Genomic DNA, 26909 nt, shown 5'->3' on the forward strand with positions numbered 1-26909 from the left:
TAAATACAGCTATTTTCTCGATCTGTCAATCTGCCTAACTCTTGGTCACTCTATGTCACCCCTATACATAATCAGTATACACACGCACCTGAGAGCTTAAATAACATTCATCATCAAATTTCACACAACTTTATGCAGTCAGGATCAAGACCGTATCATTCAATTTAAGGCCACCATGGTCAAAGAAATAATACAATGCGAGCTTCTAGTCCGTTAAAACTAGGGAATCTGATTTGCTATTTTTTTCCTTCATTGGCTTTCTTTTCCTCCCTCCAGGTAACTTATATATTCCCACTATAAAAGAATACAAAATGGCCCAATTAGACCTACCTTTCTCTACCTCCAACCTGTATTACTTGTGCACGACCAAAAAAGATATATATATATATCATACTAACAGGCTAACTTAAATTTACTGACTTGTCTAAAGAATTCTTCGCTGCCAAGTCAGCTCCACTAACATATTTAGCAACAAATGACACCAGCCGGAAAGGAGCACCAATCAGTGGAGCATCTGAGAGTGCCACTGCTGCCTGTTTCTCTCTCTCAACAGCCTCTGATTCCAAAACCTGAACTTCATTAGCATCTGACATAATGTGCACAATTTCTCCAGATTCTCCTTCACTAGGATTTGATGACATGTCAGCAACCTCCACATTTTTACTATCATCAATTTTCTCATGTTGGACGAATGCATCTTCTACAGACTCCAGCTCCTGTCCAGGTACGTACATATTTCCATTTGGTATAGACATATGATCAGCCGCCCTCTCACTCTCAGCCATTCCAAGCTGAGGATCAGGACCCTCAGTAGATGAAGAAAGCATTGCAGACATGCTTTGCTTGTTTATCTTAATACACAATTCATTCACCTGGAGACGAGGAAGAAATATGTAAAATTCCACAATGGACTACATTCTAAGAGAATAATAAACTTCGCTTATATATTGTCCGGGTAAAGAAGGCTTTTTGCAAAACCATCAACACGAATTAAGAGATTGGCAAATAATGGGGAAGATAAAAATAGGAAAGAAGGCAGTTAATTACCTTCTCGACAAGCTCTGCGTTTTCTGTGATCAACTTCTCAACCAGGACGCATGCTGCTTCAATTTGAGAGTTGAGCTCCTCTTTGGAAGCAGCCTATATTGATTAAACAATTATTTAGATCAGCAGTTTGCCAGAATATATCCGTGATATTAATTATTCCCTTCGAGATAAAAAATGGTAGAAGTGATATTAATTATTTCTTGTGCATATTTTTCATCTTAGGCATTCCTTAAAGAATGGACACCAAAATTCCCATGCCAGATTGTTGCACCAAATATTTCCAACATGAAAGAGCTGCCAAATGACTCAAGGCTGTCTTTGGAACAAATAAATAATTTCTGTAAAATTCATTTGGAATTCACATTAGTTAACTACAAAGTATGAAGATTTTTTACAAAACAATAAAAGTTAACCTCCTAAAATCTTAAGTTGAATTGGAACTATACACTCCAAATTTCATCAAAATTGTTTGAAATTTGTTGTTTCAATACAGCTTAAAAGACTCTAGGAGATTAATTTTCATCAGTGTATAAAGAATTTTCACAAGTCATTGAATGATGTGTCAATTTCCAAATGAATTCCATGTAAATCATTTATTTGTTACAAACATAGCTCAAATCCCAAAAATACGATAAATATAGCAGATCTTATTATGGTCCAAAATATAAAAAGCGAAAGAAATAGAAAGAATCACAAGAAGCAAACCTTTCTAGGTTCATATGCTGAGTGAGCAGAGGAAATGGATTTGTCAAGACTTTGAAGCTCCATCTGCAGCCTCTTTACATTTTCAATTAGCTGTTGGTTTTCTTTTGAGAGATCGTTCTTGGATTCTTCCAACTCCACAACCTGCCGGGCTTTGTTTCAATTTCCACTTATTAGAAAAAAAGAACTATCAACTATCCAATAGCCAATGAAACCAATTGATGATTAGAAATTTTAAGAAATGTGAAGATCTTTTATTAGTAGCTATATCCTAAGAAAGGCAAGAAAATAATATTAACTCAAAAAGTATACCAAATTACCTACACAAGCAGGCTAGCAGGTTCCTATGAAAAATCCTTATCCAATTGATTCTTAGCACTAATTTTATATAAAATAGAACAAAAAGAAAATCAAGTACCTGCATTTGTAGTGTCGTGATATCATCATTCAGGCGAGCATTTGTTTCTTTGCTTGCAAGCTGTAAAGTTGTAAATTTCCACAATGAGAAATGAATACATCAATTGCCCCTATGCCTGACTTGTCTCGATAAGGTTGAAAGCTAACAAGTTACAACAACAAAGATTCTCTTCATAATTATGTATATACAATCATCTTTATCAATTTAGAGCAGAGACCCTTGCCCTAAAGACCTTGCTTTTCATATTGTTCCAGAAATATTCCATAAGCCAAATATTCTTGAATATTCGGTGTTTCATACCCGCTACTCCAGCCAGTATCTTTTTTTTAGATGAATACTGATGTAGGATAGAGAACAGAAATCGAGAAAGAACAGGGAAAGAGTCAGACAGTAACGAAGTTTTTTCCTTTTTTTCTTTTAAAGAAAACATTAAAGATTTATAAAAAATAAAGGGGAGAAAATCCTGAGGGGAAGCAAACAGGTAAAAAGGAGTTGGCAAAAGTTCCGAAATTATACTAGATTAGAAAAAACATCATCCGACATAAAACTTAGTCTAGAGATTAATCCCATCATAATGGGTGTAAATCACAACCAGAATAGCTAATAACCAGATCCAAATGACATCGAAATCAATTGACCCAGAAAAGAATGTATAAAAGGTGTCCTAATTGAATTAAAACTATTAGCATTAATCCTAAATAAATTAAAATACTAAATAATTCACATAAAAATTCCCAAGACTAGAAATGTTCAATCTACTTTGTCTTCTTTTTGCATCATTCTCCCCTTCTTGGAGAAAACTCAGCCTCCATTTCAGAAGTGACAAAGCATCAAGAATGGAAAAAGAAATGGAACAAGCAATTCAAAACCTTAAGACTTGCAATAAATGTATTTATCCATGATAAAGCAGAAATAATGGTGCAAAATTTTGATCTGCTCAACATGATCAGAGGGTTGCTTCAATTTTTCTTCTTCGCCGGTGCTAATATAGGAGAAACTTCAAGCATTGATTCTTCCAGGATAAGTATTAGCTAGAAACTTCAGCTCATCTTGTAATTTTGCACAAAATCCAACAGATCTTCAACTTCCAAACACAAGTCATACTCAATGTTCAGCCCTCGTGAATGCATTGATACTGACTATGAACTTGAATAGGCAAAAGTATATTAATTCTTTTATAGATCCATAGGCGTCAAAAAACTTGATATAACACATACTTCCAACTATGATAAACTATATGATGGATTGTACCAAAAGAAGTCAATTTTAACCCCATTTTAAAGCGTCATACTTTTCTCTTTTTTTTTTTTTTTTGAATCCCTTTTCTTTATCTTTTTAATTAGCATAGCAAGAAAAAGAAATATTAGAAAGTAGCTCAAAAAGTGTTAGGTTAGTTTATGTCAACCTGAGTTGAACAGCTTATATAGGCTTGAATCGGATAGCTCAAACAGATCTATTTGAAATCGCTCATAGCTTTCAGCATGTGTAATGCACAGTGGCTTTTCAGTGACATAGGACAAATTAGGATTGTTAGTCTACCTAAGTTTTGGGGTATAAAAACCTAGAAATTACATCCAGAGTTTCATATCACATCTAAGAAGTTTAAGCATCAGATCTAAAGGTTGATTGCATTATACAACCAAAAATTTGAAAAAAAAAAGTCTCAAAATATTTATTGAATAAATGAAGTTGGTCTCACAACCAAAAATTATTACGGCACTTGAGTGCATCTTAATTAACCTTTCCCACATACAATTATATTAAGAAATACTAATATAATTAGAAAATACTACTACTGATAAAAAAGAAAAATTAAATACTGGAAAGAATATGTCAACTGCCTAAAACAGATGAAATCTGTAAATATACAATACTGCAAAATCAAACTGATCAATAAAATAACTCAAAAACAGAATAATAAAAAAAAACAGAATCATGGCACATTTATGATGCACTATATCCAGAACTAGATAGAATCATGCAAGATTACTTTTTCTTTTCTTGGGCGCATGTGTTCCACCTGTACATGTCTTTTTTTTTTTTTTTGAAAGAAAGGGTTCCACCTGTACATGTCATGACAGTAATTGCCTATATTAGAATTGACTTCTCTAGTTGTTTAGTTTCTTCTTCAACTAAGCTGGCCTGTTTGACATCATACAAGTTAATTTAGCATTTCAAACCAATTTCCCAGGAAGTATTCTACCAAAGCAACTAGCCAAAATAAGAAAAAGCACAACAACAAGCAACAGAACCAAATTAACTTTCTATTACGTTCTTCACTAAAAGACTTGATTAAATACAAAACATTACCTCTTTCAGTTGCAGAGTGGCAATTTCCTCCAGTAACTGACTAATATTTTCCTCCAAACCAGCCTGAATGCAGCAAAACACCATCTTACCAATTCATGATATAGTGTCTCAAGATCCTTAAAATACTATTCTTCACGAGGACAAAATTGAGAGATAAAGTCAACAATGTTCATATGACCCTATTGTCGGAAGAAGCAAACAGAAAACGTAAATAAAGAACTTCTAAATTTCAAATATCACAATCATTCACTCTAAATTTCCTCTTTTGATGTCAGAAAATTTTTTTTGTTCATCATTAACATATAAATAATATATTGGACTCATTTCTATAAGCTTAAGTTTTTAGGATAACTGGCTACAACCAATTTTTTTCACGTAATGTTAGAGCCAAAGAACTAGATTTCATATCCTAGCTGCTGCTCCATTCAGTTATTTAAATTTTAGCACAAGGTTGGGTGGGTTACTTGATCTATACTTTCAACTTGGTGAACTTGCATATAAGGGGTGTGTTAATGTGAAAATAATATATTGGTTTCTTTTCTAAAAGCATTTAGGATAACTTACAACAATCAATTATTTCTCATAATATCAGGAAACCTCTTTGAATCTTGATTGGTTTCCTATCTTTACTAATTATTTTAGCATAAAACATGGTGGATTGTGTTTGATCTATGCTCTCAAAAGGTCCAAAATTCAAATCTTTGTTGCCACCCTATGTCTATTAATTAAATTTCATCACAAAGTCTGATGGACCTGTATTTGATCTACATTTCTAACCTCATGAGCTTGCACGTGAAAGAGCATGTTATAGCATTTAAAAAATGGATCTGACTCATTCCTATCAACTTAAACTTGAGAAGTAATTAGCAATCATCAGTTATTTCACATTCATGGTTTGAGAATGTTGATCTCTATACCAGCCTCTGATCATAAGTCCAGATAAGCAAGCCAAATCAGAAAATGCATACACCCAAAACAATAGGAAACAAAGCACAGCTAGTACCAACCTCTTTTTGAATATGCAAACTGTTTTGATTTTGTAATTTTATGATTGTATCTTCTAAGATTGCCTGTCAAAGAAAGTAAATTAAATTTGCCGTTCAGTTGGGGGATAATGAGATAATCTTTGTGCAACTTCAGTTTCTGTCACATTACTTCTTTCTGCATGCATGAGGCATTCTCATTTCTTAATCCTGTGATTGTCTCTTCTAAGATAGCCTATAAAACAACACAAGTTAGTCTATGTTACATATAAATAATTTAAAAGAGAGGGAGGACTGCAGACATTTTGCCCAACTAAGACTTCACAGAGTATTTCCTGTCAGTCTGGTATAGCTTAGTTTTTCTGTACCTCTTTCTTTAAGTGCACATCATTTTCCATTTCTAATTGTTTGATCCTCTCTTCTAAGGCAACCTGTAAAATAACATAGGGAGTTACAACATCATGGCAAAGAGATGAAGATAAAAATATTGTCTAGCATAATTTAGGGAGAGGGCAGGAGTGCAAGAAGTTCAAAAGCCATGAACCTTCTTTGTCCATAATTGGATAAAATTTTATTACCTCCTTTTTCATATATAAATCATTTTTTTCTTGTAATCGTTTGGTTGTCTCGTCTAAGATAGCCTGCTAAAAAGTAGTGAGATATGATGTGCTTCACATTAGATATACATTAGTAGATGTGATGGTTAACAAATTATTGCAAAAACAACACAGATGCATGGACATAGACGTGTGTAAGTAAAAGACGACATAATAAGAGTTAACAGAGTATTTCCTATCAGTCTGCTCTAGCTTATTTCTTCCGTACCTCATTCTTTAAGTGCACATCATTTTCCATTTCTAATTGTTTGATTCTCTCTTCTAAGTCAACCTGTAAAATAACATAGAGAGTTACAACATCACGGTAAATAGATGAAGATAAAAATATTATTTAACATAATTTACGGAGAAGGTAGGAGTGCAAGAAGTTCAAAAGCCATGAACCTGCTTTGTCCATAATTGGATAAAATTTTATTACCTCCTTTTTCATATATGAGTCATTTTTTTCTTGTAATTGTTTGATTGCCTCATCTAAGGTAGCCTGCTAAAAAGTAGTGATATATGATGTGCTTCACATTAGATATTCATTAAAAGATGTGATGGTCAACAAAAAAAACGCAGATGCATGGACATAGACATTTGTGGAAGTAAAAGACGACATAATATTTTTATCTATTTCCATGACTGCAATGAATGTATTACCTCCTGTCTGTATGAATCAGTTTCATTTTTCAGCTGTTCTGAGATTCTCTACAGTGGAAAAAAAAGACAAATTAAATTACTTTACATTCAGACTAAAACTGACAAATTAAATAAGGCAGTCTGACAAGAGGAAATGCATCTCTCAACTCTCACAGCATCTAAAGTTTCTCAGCTTCAGCTAAGAGGGATTGCATCCATATTAAAGAGATGCATATGTATATGTATAGAAATGGTGTTTGACTCACAACCACTTGCACATGTCTATATATATGCGTGTACATTTGTCTAATTATGTATGTATTACGTGTTATGTTGTAAAATGCAATGTAACTTGGATCCCACATAAAAGGCTTACGACTTAGATGTGAAGTTTATATGAGTTTGGCCTCTCCCAGCCTAAAAGCTAGTTTTTAGGGGGTTGTACTCTTAAACTCACATCAATGGTGTCATAGCAATTCACCGCCTCCCAGAGTTGTAATCATGTTGCCATCTGGTAATGTTTAAAAAAAGCATTAATGCAAAGCCAACCTGTGGGTGTTGGGACTGCAGAGCATGGTGGATTGTTATGGGTTAATTGCAAAATAACTTAGTTCCAACATTGAAGACACACAGCTATCGTGTAGGGTTTATATGAGTTTGGGGGCTCCACCATAAAAGCTAGCTTTTAAGTTGTGGTTCTCATAAACTCATATCAATATGCATGTATTTTATGCATCTAGTGCAAATATCAGTGGGGAAACTAAAACTATATATATTTTCGATAAAGAATTTCTAGAATCACTAGTAATGGAAAGTGGTCCCAAAGAATTGTCTTATCTTCAATCAGCATTAGTTATAATTTACCACTACAAAAAAGCATATGTTACAGAAATACAAATAAACATATAGGACTATGATAGGTAGGCAATCTATTTTACCATATGTGCACAAACTTGAAGAAACTATCAAACCCTGTATATCACATAAGGCAGCTTTCTATGAAATATTTGTTACTTCTACTGTGGCAGTACTTATTGGTATCTAGTAAACTGGCACTTATATCAACCTTTCTCACTTCTTCGATTTTTTAAGGACATCCTTTTGTCTAACTTACTGTTATATCCTGACTAATAAATCTAATTATGGGACGATTAACACATAAATCAGTAGGAAGAACGAAGTTCTTCTTTGACTTTCTGTCTTTACCTATTTTTTAATTGAAACTAAGGGCTCACTAGGAAGAGAGAACTCGATGATCTCAAGAGTAAGAAGGTACTCTGCTATAAAATTCTTCTTCATACATAATCTGTCTTAAGGACCACAAATTTGGTTTTAGTACAATAATAGGGTAGTTATTGGAAGTTATTTCCAGAATTTGATAACTACTGTGTCTAATCCCTTTAATTTCTTACTTTTAACTACCCATACTTTACCAAATATTCCTACATAACATTCTTTTTTTTTTAGATAAAAATACAGAAATGTATTAAGAATTTACACCAAAGAGGTGTCACCCATGTACAAAAGATTTATGTATTGATAAGTATATTTACAATTGCTCCAAAGTCATCTAAGCTATAAATGTTATGTCCCAAAATATAGGAGCCAAAATAGTGAAACCAACTATCCTTAATGTTAGTGAACAGTTCTTCCTTCCCGACAAAAGCTCTGTTGTTGAGTTCTTTCTAAATAGTCCATAAAATGGGTAGGGGAATGAGGCAGACAGCTTTGTTGTTGCCAATGAGCCCTCCCAAGCATTTAGTTCACAAATGACCGAGCCCGCCATCACCCAGTTGATGCCCATAAGGCTGTAAACAAGAGTCTAGAGATTGTAAGAAAAGGGCACCATAGCAGTGGATGACTACAAGATCCAGCAGTGCTTTTACAAAGAAAACATCTGTTCACCAAAATTTTCCCCCTTTTCATAAGATTATCAATAGTCAAGATGCTTATTTAGACATTTCCTAAGCGAAAAATGATACCCTTAGAGGAGCAAGAGTCTTCCATCTGAGTTTGTGAGGGAAGCTGTCGTTCACACCAGTCCTGTAACTGATCAAGATGTTGTACAGAGAGCTGACCGAGAAAGATTTATTCTTAAAGTCCAACAGATTTTGTCCATGTTATCACTGACCTGAACCGTGTTTATAAGGGAGAGAAAATTTTCAAACTCCTCAACCTCCCAGTCTTTTAAATTCCTGCAAACAGATATAGTGCAAACCTTGCGATCGGTGTTACTGAATGCGTCTCCCAACAGAATGTGCTTGTCTTTGGCAAACAATGGAAAACTTGGACATGAGATTTAACTCCCCACACCAGGTATCCTGCCGGAACCAGATTTTATTGCCATTTCCGACTTCCCATCTGGTGAAGTCAAGCACCCTGCTGTGCATGGCCATAATACCTCTCCACAAACTTAAACCATGAGGCCTGTTGACTGAAGTGAGATTACCACTGCACTCCTTTCTCATCCATTTAATATCAATGATCTTCTTCCAAAGGCTGCTATCTTCATTTAGATACCTCCCTATCCATTTTTCATGGAGAGCTTTGTTCATGGTGGTGAGAGATCTTAGCCCCAACCCACCTAACCTGGTAGGGCACTTCACCTCTTCTCAATTGACAAGATGGTATGCTCTTTTACCGTCGACATCACCCCAAAGGAACCTGTTTTGAATGGATTCAAGTTGTTTTGCAACATACACGGGAATTGTGAAGACTAACATATAGTAAATGGGGAGGTTAGAAAGTGTGCTTTTGATGAGTGTTAATCTGCTACCCTTAGAAAGAAATCGTCTCTTCCAACTGGTCAGCCTTTTCTCAAACATATTAATCACAGGAATCCAATTATTTTTGACTTTGAACCTAACATCCAGTGAGAAGCCAAGGTATTTGTTAAGAAATTGTTTCCAACACAGCCCAGAACATTTGCCGAGTGCTTCCCTTTACTCCCGATTCAATACCCACAAGTTCAGACTTTCTAAGATTGATTTTGAGACCGGAGACAGCTTGAAAACAAAGAAGTATACATCATAGGTTTAGCAGCATCCCAGCATCTGATTCACAAAATATTAAAGAATCATCTACGAAGAAGAGGTGAGTTTTTTCAACCTTTTCACCATTGTTCTCCAGAACAGTGCCCTCCACCAACTTTAAGGCCCTAGCCTTTAAGAGAAATTTGTTAAAGGCGTTCATAACAAGAATGAAGAGCATGGGAGAGAGTTGATTACCCTGTCTCAACCCTCTAGATGCTTAAAAAAAAAAAACAGAAGGGCCGCCATTGATCATAACCGCAAAACTAGTTGTGGCAATGCAAGATTTGATCCATTTTCTCCATTTATACCTAAAACCGTGTCTATACAACAAATAATCCACAAAATTCCAGCAAACGTGATCAAAAGCCTTCTCCAATTTACAGAGTATCCCAGACCTTTTGTTGTGAACCATCCCATCAACCACGTCATTTGCAATCATAAAAGTGTCAGAAATCTGTCTTCCGGCAACAAAGACATGTTGGCATTCATCAATGAGCAAATGAAGGATTTTTGAGAGCCTGTTAGCAAGAACCTTTGTGATCAGTTTGTACAATCTGCTAACTAGGCTGATTGGCCTGAAATCACTAATATCTTTTGCTCTCTCCTTCTTAGGAACAAGGACAGTGAAGGTGACATTTATCGATTTTACAAAGGAGCCTGATCTATGTAAATCAGATAACATATCCAGGACATCTTCCTTCATAAGAGCCCAAAAGGTCTGTAGAAACTTGAGATTGAAACCATCAGGTCCAGGGGCCTTATCCCCATTGCAGCTACAAAAAGCATCTCAAATTTCCTCCTCGGAGAAAGGAGCCTCCCGCTGACTGTGATTTAGATCGTCTAATCTCTCAAAAAGTAGGTTATCCAATTTAAGTATTTGAAAATAATCCTCCTTATAAGGATTCTGGAAAGAAAAAACTTTTGCACCCTCTCTCATGGCCTCATTGTCTGAGATCGAATTCCCCTCAATATGCATCCCATCCACATAATTAATTCTTCTTCTATGGTTTGCAAGGCAGTGAAAGTACTTCGTATTCTTATCCCCCTCTTCCAGCCACTTCTCGCTATATTTTTGTTTCCACGAAATTGCTTCCATATGAAGACTGTTTGTCAATTCTGCTCTCAGCTTGTTCCTTTTCAGTAATTCCTCAAGGGAGAGGCCCGAGGAGCTCTCAAGAGAGTCAAGGTCAGTAAGCTCCTTCATGATATCATCAATGTCCCCCCCCCCACTCCCCCTCCTTGAGGCCAACTCCCTTAGTCCATACTTTTATCTCATATTTAAGCCTTCTGAGTTTGAAAGCAATTCTATAGCTAGCAGTACCCTCAACGACGGTATTGCTCCACACTCTATGCACTAAATCCCTGAAACTATCTACCTTCAATCATTTATTCTCAGACCAGAAAGGGACAGGACCTCATTTTATACCATCAGATGTTAGAAAAATTGGAAAATTGTCAGAGATGGGTCTAGAGAGTATCTTTTGGATCAACCCGATAGAGTGCAGTAGGAAATTGGGAGCTACCAGGAACCGGTCTATCCTGGAAAAAGAAGGGGGATCTCTTTGATTACTCCACGTCCACAGTGGCACATCGACTAGGTTGAGCCGATCAATGTTTTCACTAAATCCGGTGGCACAGGAGGCAGAGAAGTGATCTCCCAACCTCTCATTACGCCCCAGAGTCATGTTGCCTACATAATATTCTTACAAAATAGAATAGAGACAAAAAAAAAACAAAATATTCTTGTACAATATTCTTAGAACTTTTCCAGAAATTCTTCACTTTCCTTATTACCTACATCTAAATAGCACTCTAAGATTACTTCCCCCTTTGAAGATTGCGCTTGTCCTCAAGTGCAAGAACTGATGCCTAAGGTGGATCTCATTGGCTCTCAAACCTTTCTTCAGCCGAAGTGTTGGTTGTGAATGATTCTTCCACTTCGAGCCAGAAGAGCCACTTGCATCGATGGCCGGGCGTGAAATGTTCATCACAGTTGAAGCAGAGGTTCTTTGTACACCACCGGTCTAATTCTTGAGCAGACAACCTTTTAATGGTGGCTGGTCAGGACAGAAAGTTGCAGCAGCTTCAAGGCTGCTATCATTGATGAAGTGCTACCCACTGGAGAAGAATCAAAGGAAATGCTATTGCCACAAGAAGGCATTGAAATACCCACCTCTGTTTTGCAGTAATACTTGCGCGCCAAATTCATTGTTGTCGTCAGATTGGTGGAAAGTGTATTTCCAGTTCTACAGCAATATAATCTTGCAGGCTGCTCAAGAAAATTTCCGCTCCCTGTTCAGATGTCAATGCACTCACCTGTGCTGACAGTAACTCATAATTTCTTTTGAGTAACTCTGAAAAAGTCCCTGTTTGGGACAATTTTTTAAGTTCGCCGAATATATTGGTTCTAATCAGTGGCCCAAATCTAAGTTGATAAAAGTACCTAAATTCTGGTCACCGCAAATTAGGTCGACCACGATCCAACTTCATGGATCAAAGTTGAGCTTCGGCTTCAAGATGAAAGAAGGCCAAAAAGACTTTACCATCTTCCGGTGTAGGTTAGTGATGGAAAAAATATTCACAGCAAGCCCACCATGATAAGGTATCTCCATAACCATCAAAATAAGAAAATCCAATTTGGTGTAACGAGGCAGAAACAAGCAATCAGCATGATGGTGGTACCCGTGTGCGGAAGGGTCACGCTGGACACACAGAAGTGCCTGCATAGCATCTGTTGTTGCACGCAGAGGGGTGTCATGCTGGAAACTTTCCTCCTCGTGCATTTTGGCTGCGGTAGAATCTGTTGCATCCAGCTTGCGTGACTGCTGGTAGTTCGCCTGGCTGCTTCCTTCACTGGACTTCTCCAAAGAAATTCTCGACAACTCCTCCAATTCCCCCACTAAAAAGTCTTGTTCCAGTCTTCTTGATAAGTCTGCAGATCAAACATGGACTACAATTCTCCCATAACTATTTGACTCTGATACCAAATTGATATGGTTCTGACTAATGGATCTATTTATGGGATTATTAACACATAAATCAGTAGGAAGCACAAAGTTCTTCTTTGATTTCTGCGTTTACCTATTTTTAAATTGAAATTAAGGGTTCTTTAGGAAAAGAGAACCTTACGATCTTTAGAATGAGAAAGTACGCCTTTAAAATTCTTGTTCATGCATAATCTATCTTAAGAACAGCAAATTTGGTTTTCAATACAACTGAGAGGGTAGTTATCTAGAAGTTATTTCAAAAATTTAATAACTACTTTGTCTAATCCCTTTAATTTCTTACTATTAGCTACCCATACTTTACCTAATATTCCTACAAAATATTCTTACAAAATGAAATACAGAAAGTAAAACAGAATATTCTTTAAAATTTTCAGAAATTCTTCTCCTTTCCTCATTACCTACATCTTAGCTGCACTCTAACACTTACCCAGTCAAGTGTTTTTTCTCAAGTGAAGGAGAACAATGGAAAATGAATAGAAGAGAACTTCAGGTATAGAAAAGCTAAAAAGAAAAGAAAAGGGAAGGCTAAGAAGACTGTTGGTATGGTGACTAGAAATAAGGAGGGTTTTGCAGGGGAATATGTTTTGTGTAACAACAGTAAAATTAATCGGAACGTTCTCTTGGCTGGGAGGTTAATCATATGACTACCTAGTTGGCTTTGCTGGAATCATGTAAGTTGCACCCTCATGAGAAGGATCAACCAATGTGGAGCTTTACTAGAGTACTTGTTTTCTGTGAAGTCCACCCTTGTTGATGCAGAAGATCTTGGGACCTCACATATTTCCTCAAACAAATTCTGTAAATTGATTTTACATGGATGACAACCCTTTTGTCTCTAGCAAATATAATATTATCTTTTTTTCCTCAAAAGTCTAAGCTAGTTTTGCTTTGTAGTTTGTTTCTTTAGTATTTCCCATCATAACATTTTCGTTAATGACTTCAACTTTTTCATTCTTTTTTGTTTTCCTAAGTGGTTCATACCTTTTCTTTATTCTGATTATATTGGTGTTTATATAAAGGATATACTAGGATAGTCTCAGACAGACTTCGAGTACTACTATTTCAGAACTTAGAATTATTATTGAGATTCCTTATCTAGATTTTTGTTCTCCTTTCAAGTTCTTCCTAGTTTGAGATAAGCTCTCCTTGTCTTCCATCATAAAGTCCAGTGGTAATTTAAGACATTTCTCTGTGTCAACCATCTATGCAGAAACCTAAGGTGTACAAGTATTACACACACTGATGAAGTATCCATAATATCAAATAATCTTTAATTGGTATGTTATGATCCCTACTGATGGGTCAAGTTACAGGTAGATGAACATGAATCAGTAGGTAATCATGAATATTTTGTGTATCTTTCTTCCTTCACCTATGTTTGAATTAAATATAAACTCGTTAAGAGAGAAGCCCATGATCCCTTTGAAAAGAGCACTCAAAATTTTGATAAAATTCCTTCATGCATAATCTGTCAAAAGAGACAGAAATCTATTTTATTACAATTTGGGAGAATAGTTGTTCTCAAAGTTATTAGAATTTATTAACTACCTTGTCTAATCCCCTTATTCCTTAACTATTAACTATCCATACTTAACTACACAACACTACATAATATTCATACAAAATAAAACACTTTGGGGACATATATAAGTAACTATAATTAATTCGTCCAGAACTGCTCTTCCTTCTCTGATACACCTTGGCGAAAGGGGTTCTTTTGCCACTAACATGGTACCCTAAAGCTTAGAGCAATGAACTATCGTTTAGATGGAAAAGCAAAGCAGAATCTCTGGGGTGGGTAAAAATATCCGTGTAAGAGCTAATTAAATAATGATGCACAAAACAAACAAAATCGTTCTCAAAATAATAAGACATTCAGAACGCTAAAAGCCAACTAAACTTACGCCTTCCGTTCCACTGAGCTGGTGGTGCCCGTCCATATCCATCTCGGTATCTTGTACATTACCATTCATCGCATTCCGACCACCGGTGACGCTACTCTCATTCACAGATGCAGTTTCTCCACCGCTTAAGGCCACATCCGTCGCCTCGATCAATTTGTTCTTCTTTTTCTTATTCCTCTTCTTCTTCTTCTTATCGTCATCCATTTCCGCTTGAACTCAGGATCCGAGAGCGAGATCCGCTTCAATTAAATGAACAGCCAGCAATACATCAGATGCGAAACCCCTAATATCCCAGGCACGAAACAAAAAGAAAATAAAAAAAAAACAAACCATAAGATTCCATACAATAGAATTCGAACTTTGCAGATCCTAGGTTTAGGCCTGAATCAGACAAACGACAAGTTCAACACAATGGATTGCAAATGCTGAATTAGATTTGACACCTATGGTTGAGAAATGAGATACGAACGGATCCACAGAATCCAACGAGGTGGATGTCGAATTCCCAGCAGCTTGCAAATGCAAAAGTTGCGATATCTGTAGCTTTTTAAACGTAGCGTTTTGTACCAGCAGAAAGGGGAAAGCGGAAGCGAGGAGCAAAGCTTTGGCGACGGAATAATACGATTCAAAATTGTGTGGGCTCTTATAAAAGAGGTACCAATTACATTTTATTTGTTTAATTCCAAGTTAATATATTTTTGCCAAAAGCTTTTATTTCTTTTATTTATTAAAAGTGTGTGAATATTTACGTTTTTATTGCGTCACGGTTGTATTCGAATGAGCCACGTGTCGTACTCTACCAAAAATTCCTATTCTTTTTTTTTTTACCTATTTCAATTTATTTAATGCAAAATTAATACAAATTCTTATTTTCTTTTTAATATATTTCAATTTATTGAATGTAAAATTGAAACACGGATAATGAATGAACAATTCTTTATTATATACTAATACAGTATTTGTGATTTATATATACTCATAATTACTGCCATAATTAAAATTGAGAATGATTTTTTTTACTAAAAATTGAAAAAAAAAAAAAAGATAAGTAAAAAGATGGATAAACCTAGGGCCTTTTATATATGTATAAATTGTAATGGCGACTCAACAAATGCTTATGATAGGGATTGATACGAAATTTTTTAGATGAATAAATTTTTGTTTGAATACCAACAAAAAATTATAAGGACTAATTTAAACAAAACTATAAAATTCAAGGTTTTATGTATTTTAACCAATCAATTTATATATATATATATATAATGTGATAAATCTAAGGTAGTCACTGAAATTTACATACATCTACACCAACTATTTTAATATAAAATTATAATACTAATTGATACAATATTTATTACTTTCTCAAAGTAATGAATTATTTGAAGATACAAAATATCTTCAAAAATATTTTTTTTTTTGTCTTTTCGTAATTGGTTAAAATATAAAATTAGTTTTTTTTTACATGATTATTTATGAGTTATAAAAAAATAAAATAAATATGTAACGGCCCCGAAAATTTAAATGAAATATATATATTAAAAATGTCAAATGCGGAAGCATAATAAAAATTTTGATTAACATCCCTTACACAATAACCAAAACGTACTCAAAACATGAAGGAACAAACTAATTAAGAGAGATATTCGAAATAAAAACTATAAATATAACTATAAAGCTTTAGGTGTCCCCTTCACCGTCTTCATACGGAACGGGCTCGGGAATAACGTCTTCCTGATCTGAAATGTTTAAATAAGGAATGAACTACACCAGTCCAGTAAAGACATCACACTATCTCACCGTCACGGAAGTAAAGGTGGGTAGAAAACAAAAATGACCAATTGAGCATAATTTATAAGAAATTCATTTATCAGTAATAAAACCATTTGCTGTCCACTTATCTCGGCGAGATCCATGAAAACAACATATGAAAACAATAACCTTATAATATCATGAAATCATACACACTTTATAACATAACATATATCACACATTTACATTTCAATTATCAGGAAACAGATTCCCTCTTTTACCAGCCTACTAGTATCCCTGGGGATCCATAGGGGGTCCCCTCTACACGTGAACCATTAACATTTACGATCTAATTCCAGGGCCGTCCCCATACCCCGTCCGGTATGGGTGCCAAAACACATAAGGTCTCCATACTCCGTCCAGTATGAGAGACCACGTTCCCGGTAGGGTTTCCTATGGACCCGGTCCGTCCACCATCTCCCAAGATATCTAGTCAGACTGTCCACATTATCCACTTATCAATTCACATAACTTTTTTGTCTTTTTCCTTAATATCAATTATTCAATCATACAAAATATATAAATCAGTAATTGACACCAAATAAGATAATACAGTACCGGGTTCACCATAATACAAACCATAATAAAAGAAACATAGTTCATGCATACGAGAGCATAACATAATTACATCAAATATCATGCTGCATTTAATACTGAAAATTAGATCAAACAATAACAGACCAACACTGTATCAGACTCGGGCTCCATTGGCAACCTTAATCAATTAAACATCTATAAAGTCACTCGATACAGTTTAATTATTTATTTAGCTTTAATACCGTGATAGGAAATAGGGTGAGGGGTCCTTACCTGTTTTGGGGTCTGAATTCGACTCTACAGTGCGCCTACAGGCTGTCCCTAATTTTCCTGAATTTTTTTCAGAAAACTGAAATGCACTACCGGTACCTGCACGTGTCCCAAAAAATTCCAAATCAGACCTAGGGCCTTTCGGCCAATATTGCAATTCCGGCACGGCGGCGATCCGCCTTGAGTTGGCCGTTTTCGGTCGAATTTGGTCACACTTGTATCGATTCCTGTGATAAAACAACTCTAGGGCCCTCGGTGGGCTAAAAAAGCACGAAAAGCCGATACTTACCTGCGACGGTGCTCTCGGGTGCGGCGGCTCCTCCGGCGTGAGTCGCGTTTTGATGTTTGGCTCCGATCAACCTGTAGAGAAAAGAACGGTGATCACAGTGGTATAAAATTTGCATCGAACTGAGGAGGGGTGCAGCGGCGCCGCTGGACTTCGACTAGGTTTTTCAGTCGTTTGGCCGGTGGTTTGGCTTCGGTTTGGCCATAGGCGGACTCAGCATCGAAAAACGAGTAAGGGAGAGAAAATTTACCTCGATCGGCGGTCGAAAACTTCCTCGGTACGGCGGCAAGTGGCGACAGCTGGCTCCTCCGGTGTCTGGTTCTTCTTCTCCGGCGAGGCACTAGCGGCTAGGGTTTTTGTGGTCAGGTGTGGGTGGGGTTATTTATACCATTTGCCTTTTAATCTCAACCGTCCATTAAGATTAAATCTGGACCGTTCGATCACGATTTAATTGGGATTAAATCTGGACCGTTCATCGCGATGCAATCTGGACCGTCCGTGTCTGATTGAATCTGGGCCGTCCGTGCGCGCGGGAACGGATCTGGGCCGTCCAATCGCGCGCACGCGGATCGCCCATGTGGCCCGTCCCCTGGTCAGCGTTTTGTTACCACGCGGCACGTTCTGGTTGGCCGGGGCCGCTGATATGGCTGCTGACGTGGTGCTGACGTGGCACAACTTTTCTAAATTGCGTTTTGACCCCCGGTTTTCGATTTTCTTTTCAAAAATACCCCCAGAATCTAAATTTTCACCCATTTTTACCAAAATCAATTTCAATTAAATCCAAATAATATTTTTACCTAATTTTATCATTATTATTTTTATTTTCATAAAATTAAATTAAATTAAATCAAATTAAATTAATTAAAAATAAAAAATTCTAATAATTACAAAATAAAAATAATAACACTTGGGTGTTACAAAATAAGTCTACTTAATTAGACCATGTATTATTAAATTTTATTCAAATTAACCTATGTAATATTTTTGCATTTATATTAGCCTCGTATTTAAAAATTGTTAAATATTTATTATAAGAATATATGTGATTGCTAATTTACACGTATAAGTAGTCATATTTTAACAATGTAGCAACTACATAGCAAAAATATAAAAAAATAATTATTGATTTAGTCTCGAAATTCAATATTTGTTACAATTTAACCCATAATATTTTTTATTATACCTAAGTTCTGAATTTTTTTTTATTTTAAATGTCTATTTTCATTTCATTTTTAACTAAAAAAATAAAATAGTTAGATCATGTTATGATGCTTTGAAAAATAACTTTTCTTAATAAATTAAATTAATAAAATAATAATAATAAAAGTATATAATAATATTATTAATTTAATAATATATCAATTTATTTAATTGGTTAAACTAATTATTTGAGCTGTTATAAGTCATGAATGAATGCTCTGAAAAAATAATTCAAATAATAACCTTTATTAATTAATTAAATTCATCATTTGGGCTACTTTTTTAAAGCATTCAAATATGGTCAAAATATTTTACCTTTTTTTTATTAGAAAAGTGAATGAAACTAAATATTTGAAACAAAGAAAAAAAGTTATGAAACCAAATTATAATGAAAAAAAAAAGTAAAAACTAAATTGTAACAAGTGCTAAATTTTTAAAAACTAATTTAGTAATTTATTCAAAAATAAAACACAAAAACCTTATACACTTTTTCTCTTTATATCTTCTTACTTCCCTCTCCCTCTTGTTTGTTTCGTCTATTTTTCTATGAAGATAAATTTTATGGTATTTTGGTGGTTAAACGAAGTATTTTTAGTGTAGATAATAAAATTATTAAACAATTAATAAAATAAAATAATTATAAGCATTATCGAGTTACATATTATTTTAAAATATTGAATTAATAAAAAAAATAAATCAAAAACAAACTTAGAAATAAGCAGATATTGATTAGTGACAAAACCAAATACGAACATATAGTGAAATATAAAATGTCTTATGTCTAAGAACAACCAAAATCCACCATAGTAGAGAGTAAACCTATCTTAATTATACATTAGATAATAAACTAGTAAGACCAACATAAATATTTTTTTTTATAATTACTCTAATATTATTTTAAATAATAGTGAAATTTGACTCCCACGTAAAAAATAGAGAATTGTGAAGTTCAAAATTATGATGAAATACGATCACATGTAACAAACATTTTATTTTAGTATTATCTAATTATTTTTCTCACTGTTTTTTGAACATTAAAATTAAAAAAACTAATAAAAAATTTTATGTTTTAGGAAAAGATTAAGGAAAAAAACCGGGGTCAGACCGAGCCCGGTCCAACTTACCTGTTTTTTTCAAGATGTCGGTTTGTCCGGCCCAACTGCTAAAGGTGACGGGCTTGAACCGGCCGTTTTGACTCGGTTGAAAGCTGCAGAAAAAAATTTGAAGACAATTTTTACAAAATTAGAATAAAAGAACAGAAACACAAGCTGAGCCGGGACTTGGTCTTCCTTAAATCCTTCAACCTTATTTTCTGTCTTCGGCGGCACAAACTCCAGCTTGAAGCTCGTCTCTTGTTGCAAAACTCATTTTAGAATTTATAGGGTAACGGCTAACGTTAACACTGACCGTGCAGTTGGGTTTAAAAGCCACGTGGATGATGACGTGGTTTAGAGTTGAGGTGTCACACTCCCATTGGTTAGACTCATCGTTGATTATCAGGTACGGACACAGCATATAATTTCTACGCCCCGAAGAGAATGCATTGGGTACGACCTTGTGAGGCCGGGATTAACGAGACTGGCAAGGATTTCGGGATCAAAACAAAGCTAGGGCTCAATTTGAAGGGAGGACAGGAATCGAGGTAAATAGACTTCTTTCTTCTTTATTTTTCTTCCGAATTTGGATCTGAGATTAAGGGTGGAGAAAGGGAAAGATCAGGAAAATTCGAGGGTTTGTCGTTTCTGTGAGAGTTTGGAAGGAGAAAGCGGCTTAGGAAACAGAGTAACGGAGGTAATCTTGAAGCTTTCTAGAATTGAGGGGTTAAACAAAGGGCCTGGGATTTTTTTTTTTTCTGAATTTGGAAAGCGAAGGAGGAAGATTTTGTTTTAAGAGAAGAGGCGAAAAGGAAAGATCAGAATCTGGGAACAGGGTTTCTGTTTTTGAGGTCCTTTAGGTAACAAGTTCTGTAACGGATTTTTGTTAGTGAGTTTTTTAATGTGAGTTGTATCGACAGTAGAAAATGAACGCATTTTCTAATTTGATCGCGGGATTGAAATGTACCTTTTGAGTGTGTTAAAATGAAAAGGAATTTATGCTTGCCTCAGTACATATTAGTTTGTGCTTTGGTTTCTCTTAATCTGATTTAACACCTTAATATCCTTTAGATGACTTTTCAATTTGTTTAGCTCTACGATGATATGTGAATGGCTTCTTGTTCTGTTTTCATAATGTTTGGGTTTACATCATAATGATATGGCTTTGAGTTAGATTCAAATCTGGAGCTTCATATCTTGGTTTATTGTGTACATGACTATTAATGGCTATGTTCATTGAGGAAGATATTTTATTATTTAAGAGCTGGTTTTGATCGGTAACCTGAGTTTCTTTTCTTTTGTTCTTGTATGGATGCATTGAGGAGAGGATGAATCTGAAATACACTTTCATTTCATTTCGAAATTAAAGTTAATGGTTCAATGATTATTTTTCCAAATCACACCGTTTTGTGTAACAACCTTTTGTTTGTGCATTATTGGGCCTCTTTGAATAAATGCCTATTGTTAATTAGATGAACTTATGTTCCATATGTAAAGGAGAGATCTTGGATTCTAGATCATTACCTATTCTTTTGGTATCAAATTGTAATGGAAGAAAGGTAACAATTTTCAGGTAGTCATTTTTGTAAAAGGCATGTTTTGAGTTTGGAGAGGTAACCAGGAAAGGTAACAATTTTCAGGTAGTCATTTTTGTAAAAGGCATGTTTTGAGTTTGGAGAGGTAACCAGCTTTAGTTGTTTGATTGTCCTTCATTTTCTTTTTTTTTTTAACAGTATAATACTAAAAAAAGAGATGCAACCAGTATATAAAAACTGTACACGTCTATCTAGTTCCAATATGAGTGTTTTACTCTTTGCAGTGTTATACCTTTCTAGTATTTTTGCTATGATATATCATTTGTTTGTTTTTCTATCCTTTGGATTGTCATGGAATGTTCTGTTCATATATTGGTTTCATGTGAGTCCTAGTATTGATGACATTTCATCTTCCTTGGTTACCTTTTAGTATGTTTAGGTTTAGAAAATCTTTGGTTATTACTTAAAAGCCCATACCACAAGATGGGAGCCATGAGAGAGTAGCACTTAGAAGAAGATTGGACCTGAAGCTCATTGTTTTTAATTTTCTATGCCCCTCTACTTTTATTCTATTTTACAGTGTATTTAATTCCTCCTTCCCCAATTTGGCATTTTTTAAAGTAATTTTCTCTTTTTTTATTAATTTAAGAATAACAGTAGCATTCACACAGGGGCAGTAGAGCTAGGACAAAAACATTGTTGCATGAGATCAGATTTTAAATTAGTGCACACCATCAGGAAACCTTCTTGTCCTGGTTGTTAACAAACTTGGGTCTCCAATTTGACCAGTGCCAATCAAGTGCGTCTGATCCTGTCCCCAGATAAGGTCAATGATGGTTCCAACTGTCAAGTATCATTTTTAATTTCTTTATCCTCTTATTTTTAATTTTCTATGCCCCTTTAATTTCATGGTTCCAAATGCGCGCATTATTTTTAATTTTGCTTTTTCCCATGACTTTTATCCTACTCTACTTTTTTTTTTTTAATTTTTGGTGTATTTACTTTCTCCCTTCCTGATTTGGCATTTTAAATAATTTTTTTTTTTTTTTCAGATTTATGAATAACAATAGCACTCACAGACAGGCACTACGTCTAGGACACAAAAAACTGTTGCGTGCAGATTAGATTTTAAATTAGTGCACTCCATTGGGACACTTCTCGTCCTGGTTTGTTAACAAACTTCTCGTCCTGGTTTGTTAACAAACCTAGATCTCCAATTTGACCAGTGCCAATCAAGTGCATCTGACTCTGTCCCCAAGTAAGGTAAGTGAAGGTTCCAACTGCAAGAATCATTATTTGGAGCACTCGCCATTGCACCGGTTACAAAATGTAGGAATATTGGTTTCATGTTTTCCAGTCTACTTGCTTTGTTCAGAAGCAAGTTTTGTTTATGACTGCTTTGGAGTTTATAGAAAGACTTCTGATGTTGCAAGACTTTGTTTATTATCAGTGTTTGGAACAGATTTCATCACATTTTATTAAAGAGTTAATCTATGATCTCAGTTATCTGATCAAATAGGTGTTCTTCTTTTTCTTTTTGTGTATTTCCAGGCTTCTGCAACTGGGTTTGGAAATTGTCTTCTAGGCATCAAAATGGGAAACTGTGTAGCTAGGGTAAGTAATTTCTCCCAGTAGCTGTCCAACTCTTCATGTGGCTGGGGGAAGGGGGTAGTTGTGTATCTGATGTTGGTTATATATTTATATATTTGTGTAATATGATATGCGTGATGTCCGTTCTGGGTTTGTTTGTCGTTTTCTCTTCTTATTGCGTTGGATTGAGCATGATTTACATCACATATGACTAATTATTTACAGATGGTGTTCATGATGCTTGTAGCCAAAATTTGAAGATGATTCTGAAGAACATGTAGAGCTTGCCGGTGGGAATGTACATCTAATCATGACAAAGGAGAGTTGGGATCAGAAGTTGTCAGAAGCGAGTGAGGCTGGGAAGATAGTAAGTGACTCATTATTATCTTTAGATACTGGTTTGCTGCTTTTTCATATAAATAAGCCTTTTTTTACAAACCAGGAATCTGATGGTCGGTTGTGAATCCTTTTTTTGTTTGCTCAATGGCTTTCTTTGTTTTTTTTTTTTGGTATTCTATTAGTTTGAAAATGATTGCAAGTGGTTTGGAACTCTTTCAGTTGCTAGGGATTTAGTTCCTTTTATGTCGGTTTATGCACCATATAATTTTGTTATATTTATCTTAACATTTTTTAATTGCTCCTTTTGTCGATTATGCTCTTTATATTTGAACTTTACTTGATATTTGTTTCTTGGATGATTTCATTGGGTTGTACTTCTTTTCTGTTTGCTCCTTGTGTGGGTTATGCTGTTTATAATTGGAATTTACAAGATATGTTGGTTCTACAGCTTTCTACATTTCTTCCCTGCTGTGGGTGTAATTTGCTGACTCTTTGATAAACTTCAGTTGGTGTAATCTAATGAGTGAAGGTGGATATTTGGCAGGTTCTGGCAAACTTTAGTGCAACATGGTGTGGTCCTTGTAGGATGATAGCACCTTTTTTCTCCGAGTTATCTGAGAAATACCTTTCTCTAATGTTTCTAGTGGTTGATGTTGACGAGTTAACTGTAAGTGTTATATACTTTAAGCTTTAGATCAATGGTTATGTCTCTTCATGGCATGTTCTAGTGTCGTGGATAGGGCTCTAAATGTTTTCTTGATTCAGATACGCTTGACAAACCGAAGTGAAGAACCAGAATATATCTCGTTTTTCTTTTTCCTTTCTGACTTATCTTGACCGATGGAGAGAAATAAAGATTTCCAAGAGTTCTCAGTAACTCAAAACTTTTTGAATAATACTCTGCATATCTTATCCACTACTCAGATGGCCTTTTATGGTGTAAAAAATATGAGCCAAGTAACTGGTATCTAGGGTCATAACAACCCCAAGAGAATTGCGGACCTAGCATGCAAATTCAACATAAAAAAAAAAACTGTCTCCCAACTACCACTGACAATAAGAAACTGTCAAGATATAGTAAAAAGGCGCAATAATAATTAAATAAAAAAATTAAAGTTAAACACTTGGATAGTAGTGACTGATCCTGCTGCTGTTTCTTTCCACGAGGGAACCTTCTATGAACTTTGCTAGTGAAAGGAATTATTCGACTCACCTAGACTGAAACTTATAATATCATTCATGCCCTCCAAAGAGCGTTCATTCTTAAGTGCAATGTGAAGTGTAGCAGATTGGTGAGTGATCAATCGTTTCTTAGGAAGCATGCATCTACAGACAACTCTTTCCAATAAATTAATGCCTCAAACTGTCCAGATCCAACATGGAACCTAAAGCTACCTAGGAGTAGGAACAGGAACACCTCGATTGACAAAGCAGAAAAGTTGGAAAACAGGATCAACCATGGTTTTAGGTGGCAACCCCAAGCTAGGGATGATCATGGGGTCGATTTAGGATGAGTTTTCCTTTCTTTTGATCCTCTCTGCTGAAAACCATCCTTTACCTGGACTTGCCAGGTGGTTGATTCTTACTATCTGAAACCCATCCCGCCACTCCCTCCACTTGCTGTTTGGAGAAGTCATCAGCAAAAGAACAAAATAAGGAAGATGTGGGTCTTCCTAATCTCTATTGTTACCAGAAAGATGCATAAATGGTGAGTTGAAGACTAAAATTTTTAAAAGACTGAAAATGAATTTTGATTTTAAAAAACATTATTAATCTAAAATGCTGTTCATTCAAACATATTGCTTATATTATTATTTTGCTATTTACAGTATGAGATATAATAATTAATCTAAAAATGTAGTTCACATAGCAAGAAAAATGTAAATCTCAGTCAAATACATGAAAAATATATGAAAATCGGAATATGTATGAAAAATGAATTAAAAAAATTACGAACAAAATAATAATAAAAGATTGCCAATCAGTTCCCGGTGGTGAGTTCCTGTTGTGGTTTGTGTTCAAAAGATATATGTGGGTCCCAGGTGTATAGGCAGAGTTGGGTGAGATGATTTTGATAGTTTGCATAAGAGGATTAAGCACTTAGCTGATAGTGACTGATCATGATTGTTCTCTCCATGAATGAATATTCTAAGAAAGTTTTCCAGTTAAAGGAACTATTCAACCCAACTCTATTCATTGACATGGGTTGTGGATGAGTTCCATGAATGGTCTTACTCCCCACCTTACCACCAAAGATATCAGGACTACCAAAAGAGTGAAAAAAAATCCCTTGGCAGGGGTGAAATAGTTGTTTTGTAGAGGTGCTTTAGTATCTGTTCCTGCTAATTATTTCAAATAAAAAGGCTCGTATAATTGGCATACTTGCAGTAAATTTATATTTTGAGGTGTTCATGGTAGACAATGGTCTAAATTGACAAGCTTGTTGCTTCACAACGTGCAGGATTTCAGCTCTTCGTGGGATATTAAGGCAACTCCTACTTTCTTTTTCCTTAAAAATGGGCAACAAATTGACAAGCTTGTGGGAGCAAACAAGCCAGAGCTACAAAAGAAAATAATTGCTGTTGTAGAATCTGCTGAGCCTTCCCCATGTGATCTTTAGCACGATTCTGTCCTCTGTTAGTGATAAGGCCATTTTGATTTGTTTTCGTAGTTGCTGATGTGTGGCCTCTCTGTATATCCTGTCTACATGCATATCTGATGCAGAAACCTTGAACCTTCATCCCTTGGTAAATAGCTCATTGGTTGAAAGACTAGAGTGCTTGAATTTAAATTCCTGTTATCTGTAATTTGGGTATTGATTCTGTTCCATTCTTCAAATGAAAATGATTCAATGTGTGATTTTTCCCTTCCCTCTTCCAATACGCACATATAATATGTATATATATGGGTGTGTATGTAGACATTTATGTGTGTGTATATATGAATATATTCATTTGCATTCATGAATATGTGCAGATAACTCCAGATTTAAAGGTGTATTATGTGCTAATAGTGGCAGGTCGATAATGCTTAACCTATGGAGTTCAATGACTTAATTTATTATTGTGTTGATGAAGTTGTAACGATTAAATTAATTAATTTTTTAGTGAGGCACGACACATTTAGGCAAAAAGAATGTTATGTGACGACTAAATTTTTTTTAATTGAATAGTTATGATAGATTAAAATATCTGACTACTTATTTTTTTCTTTCTTAAAAAACATGCATTTATAAATAAGTGACGTATGCATTTGTAGCTTGCCTATGCATGCAACAATGGCTTGTTATTTATGTTGCTGAATTCGTAGGTCCGAGAGATTGCTTGTTATTTAGGCTTTGTTTGAGGGAAATTTTGACTTTGCTTTTTACGTGTTTAAGAGCACTTTGTAAATAAATAGGTGAAATGAAAAGTATTTTGGGCAAAAATCAAAGTTAAAATATATTTTTGATAGGTTTAAATAAAAAAAAAAAAATGTATAATTTATAATTTTTAAAAAATAATTTTTACTTTTTATAAAATTTTACACTTGAAATATTAAAAGTTTTTTTTTTTTTTTTGAAAATAACAGCAGTTTTTTATAATTATTTTTATCAAACACTAAAAAT

The 26909-nt window shown here is 34.9% G+C and overlaps 2 protein-coding genes across 27 annotated transcripts; one reads left to right on the forward strand and one right to left on the reverse strand.

Annotated features, from left to right (window-relative positions):
• Positions 1–89: 89 nt before the first annotated feature.
• On the reverse strand, positions 90–15294 carry LOC110812896 (Mitochondrial ATP synthase D chain-related protein). Of its 12 annotated transcripts, none has more exons than XM_088206240.1 (14): positions 15086–15294; positions 14643–14881; positions 6720–6767; positions 6496–6561; positions 6286–6348; positions 6039–6104; positions 5829–5891; positions 5633–5695; positions 5485–5547; positions 4478–4540; positions 2168–2227; positions 1753–1893; positions 1048–1140; positions 90–872 (listed from the first exon to the last, which is right to left on the reverse strand). In XM_088206240.1, the coding sequence occupies exons 2-14, from the start codon at positions 14844–14846 to the stop codon at positions 402–404; spliced, it is 1464 nt and encodes a 487-aa protein (XP_088062366.1). In that variant the 5' UTR covers positions 14847–14881; positions 15086–15294; the 3' UTR covers positions 90–401. The 12 variants fall into 12 exon arrangements, with proteins under 12 accessions (XP_088062366.1, XP_088062364.1, XP_088062365.1 ...); XM_088206238.1 differs by having other exon boundaries at positions 14643–14925; XM_088206239.1 differs by having other exon boundaries at positions 14973–15294.
• A 4735-nt stretch (positions 15295–20029) lies between these two features.
• On the forward strand, positions 20030–26171 carry TH9 (thioredoxin H-type 9). Of its 15 annotated transcripts, XM_088222880.1 has the most exons (7): positions 20073–20386; positions 22045–22199; positions 22426–22636; positions 22925–22987; positions 23211–23330; positions 23832–23969; positions 25764–26171. In XM_088222880.1, the coding sequence occupies exons 4-7, from the start codon at positions 22967–22969 to the stop codon at positions 25920–25922; spliced, it is 438 nt and encodes a 145-aa protein (XP_088079006.1). In that variant the 5' UTR covers positions 20073–20386; positions 22045–22199; positions 22426–22636; positions 22925–22966; the 3' UTR covers positions 25923–26171. The 15 variants fall into 15 exon arrangements, with proteins under 15 accessions (XP_021895522.1, XP_088079010.1, XP_088079006.1 ...); XM_088222884.1 differs by lacking the exons at positions 22045–22199; positions 22426–22636 and adding an exon at positions 21412–21464 and having other exon boundaries at positions 20072–20386; XM_088222877.1 differs by lacking the exon at positions 22045–22199.
• Positions 26172–26909: the final 738 nt, after the last annotated feature.

Source organism: Carica papaya, chromosome 6, assembly GCF_054855325.1.
Source record: "Carica papaya isolate Zhongbai chromosome 6, ASM5485532v1, whole genome shotgun sequence".
Classification (NCBI taxonomy): Eukaryota; Viridiplantae; Streptophyta; class Magnoliopsida; order Brassicales; family Caricaceae; genus Carica; species Carica papaya.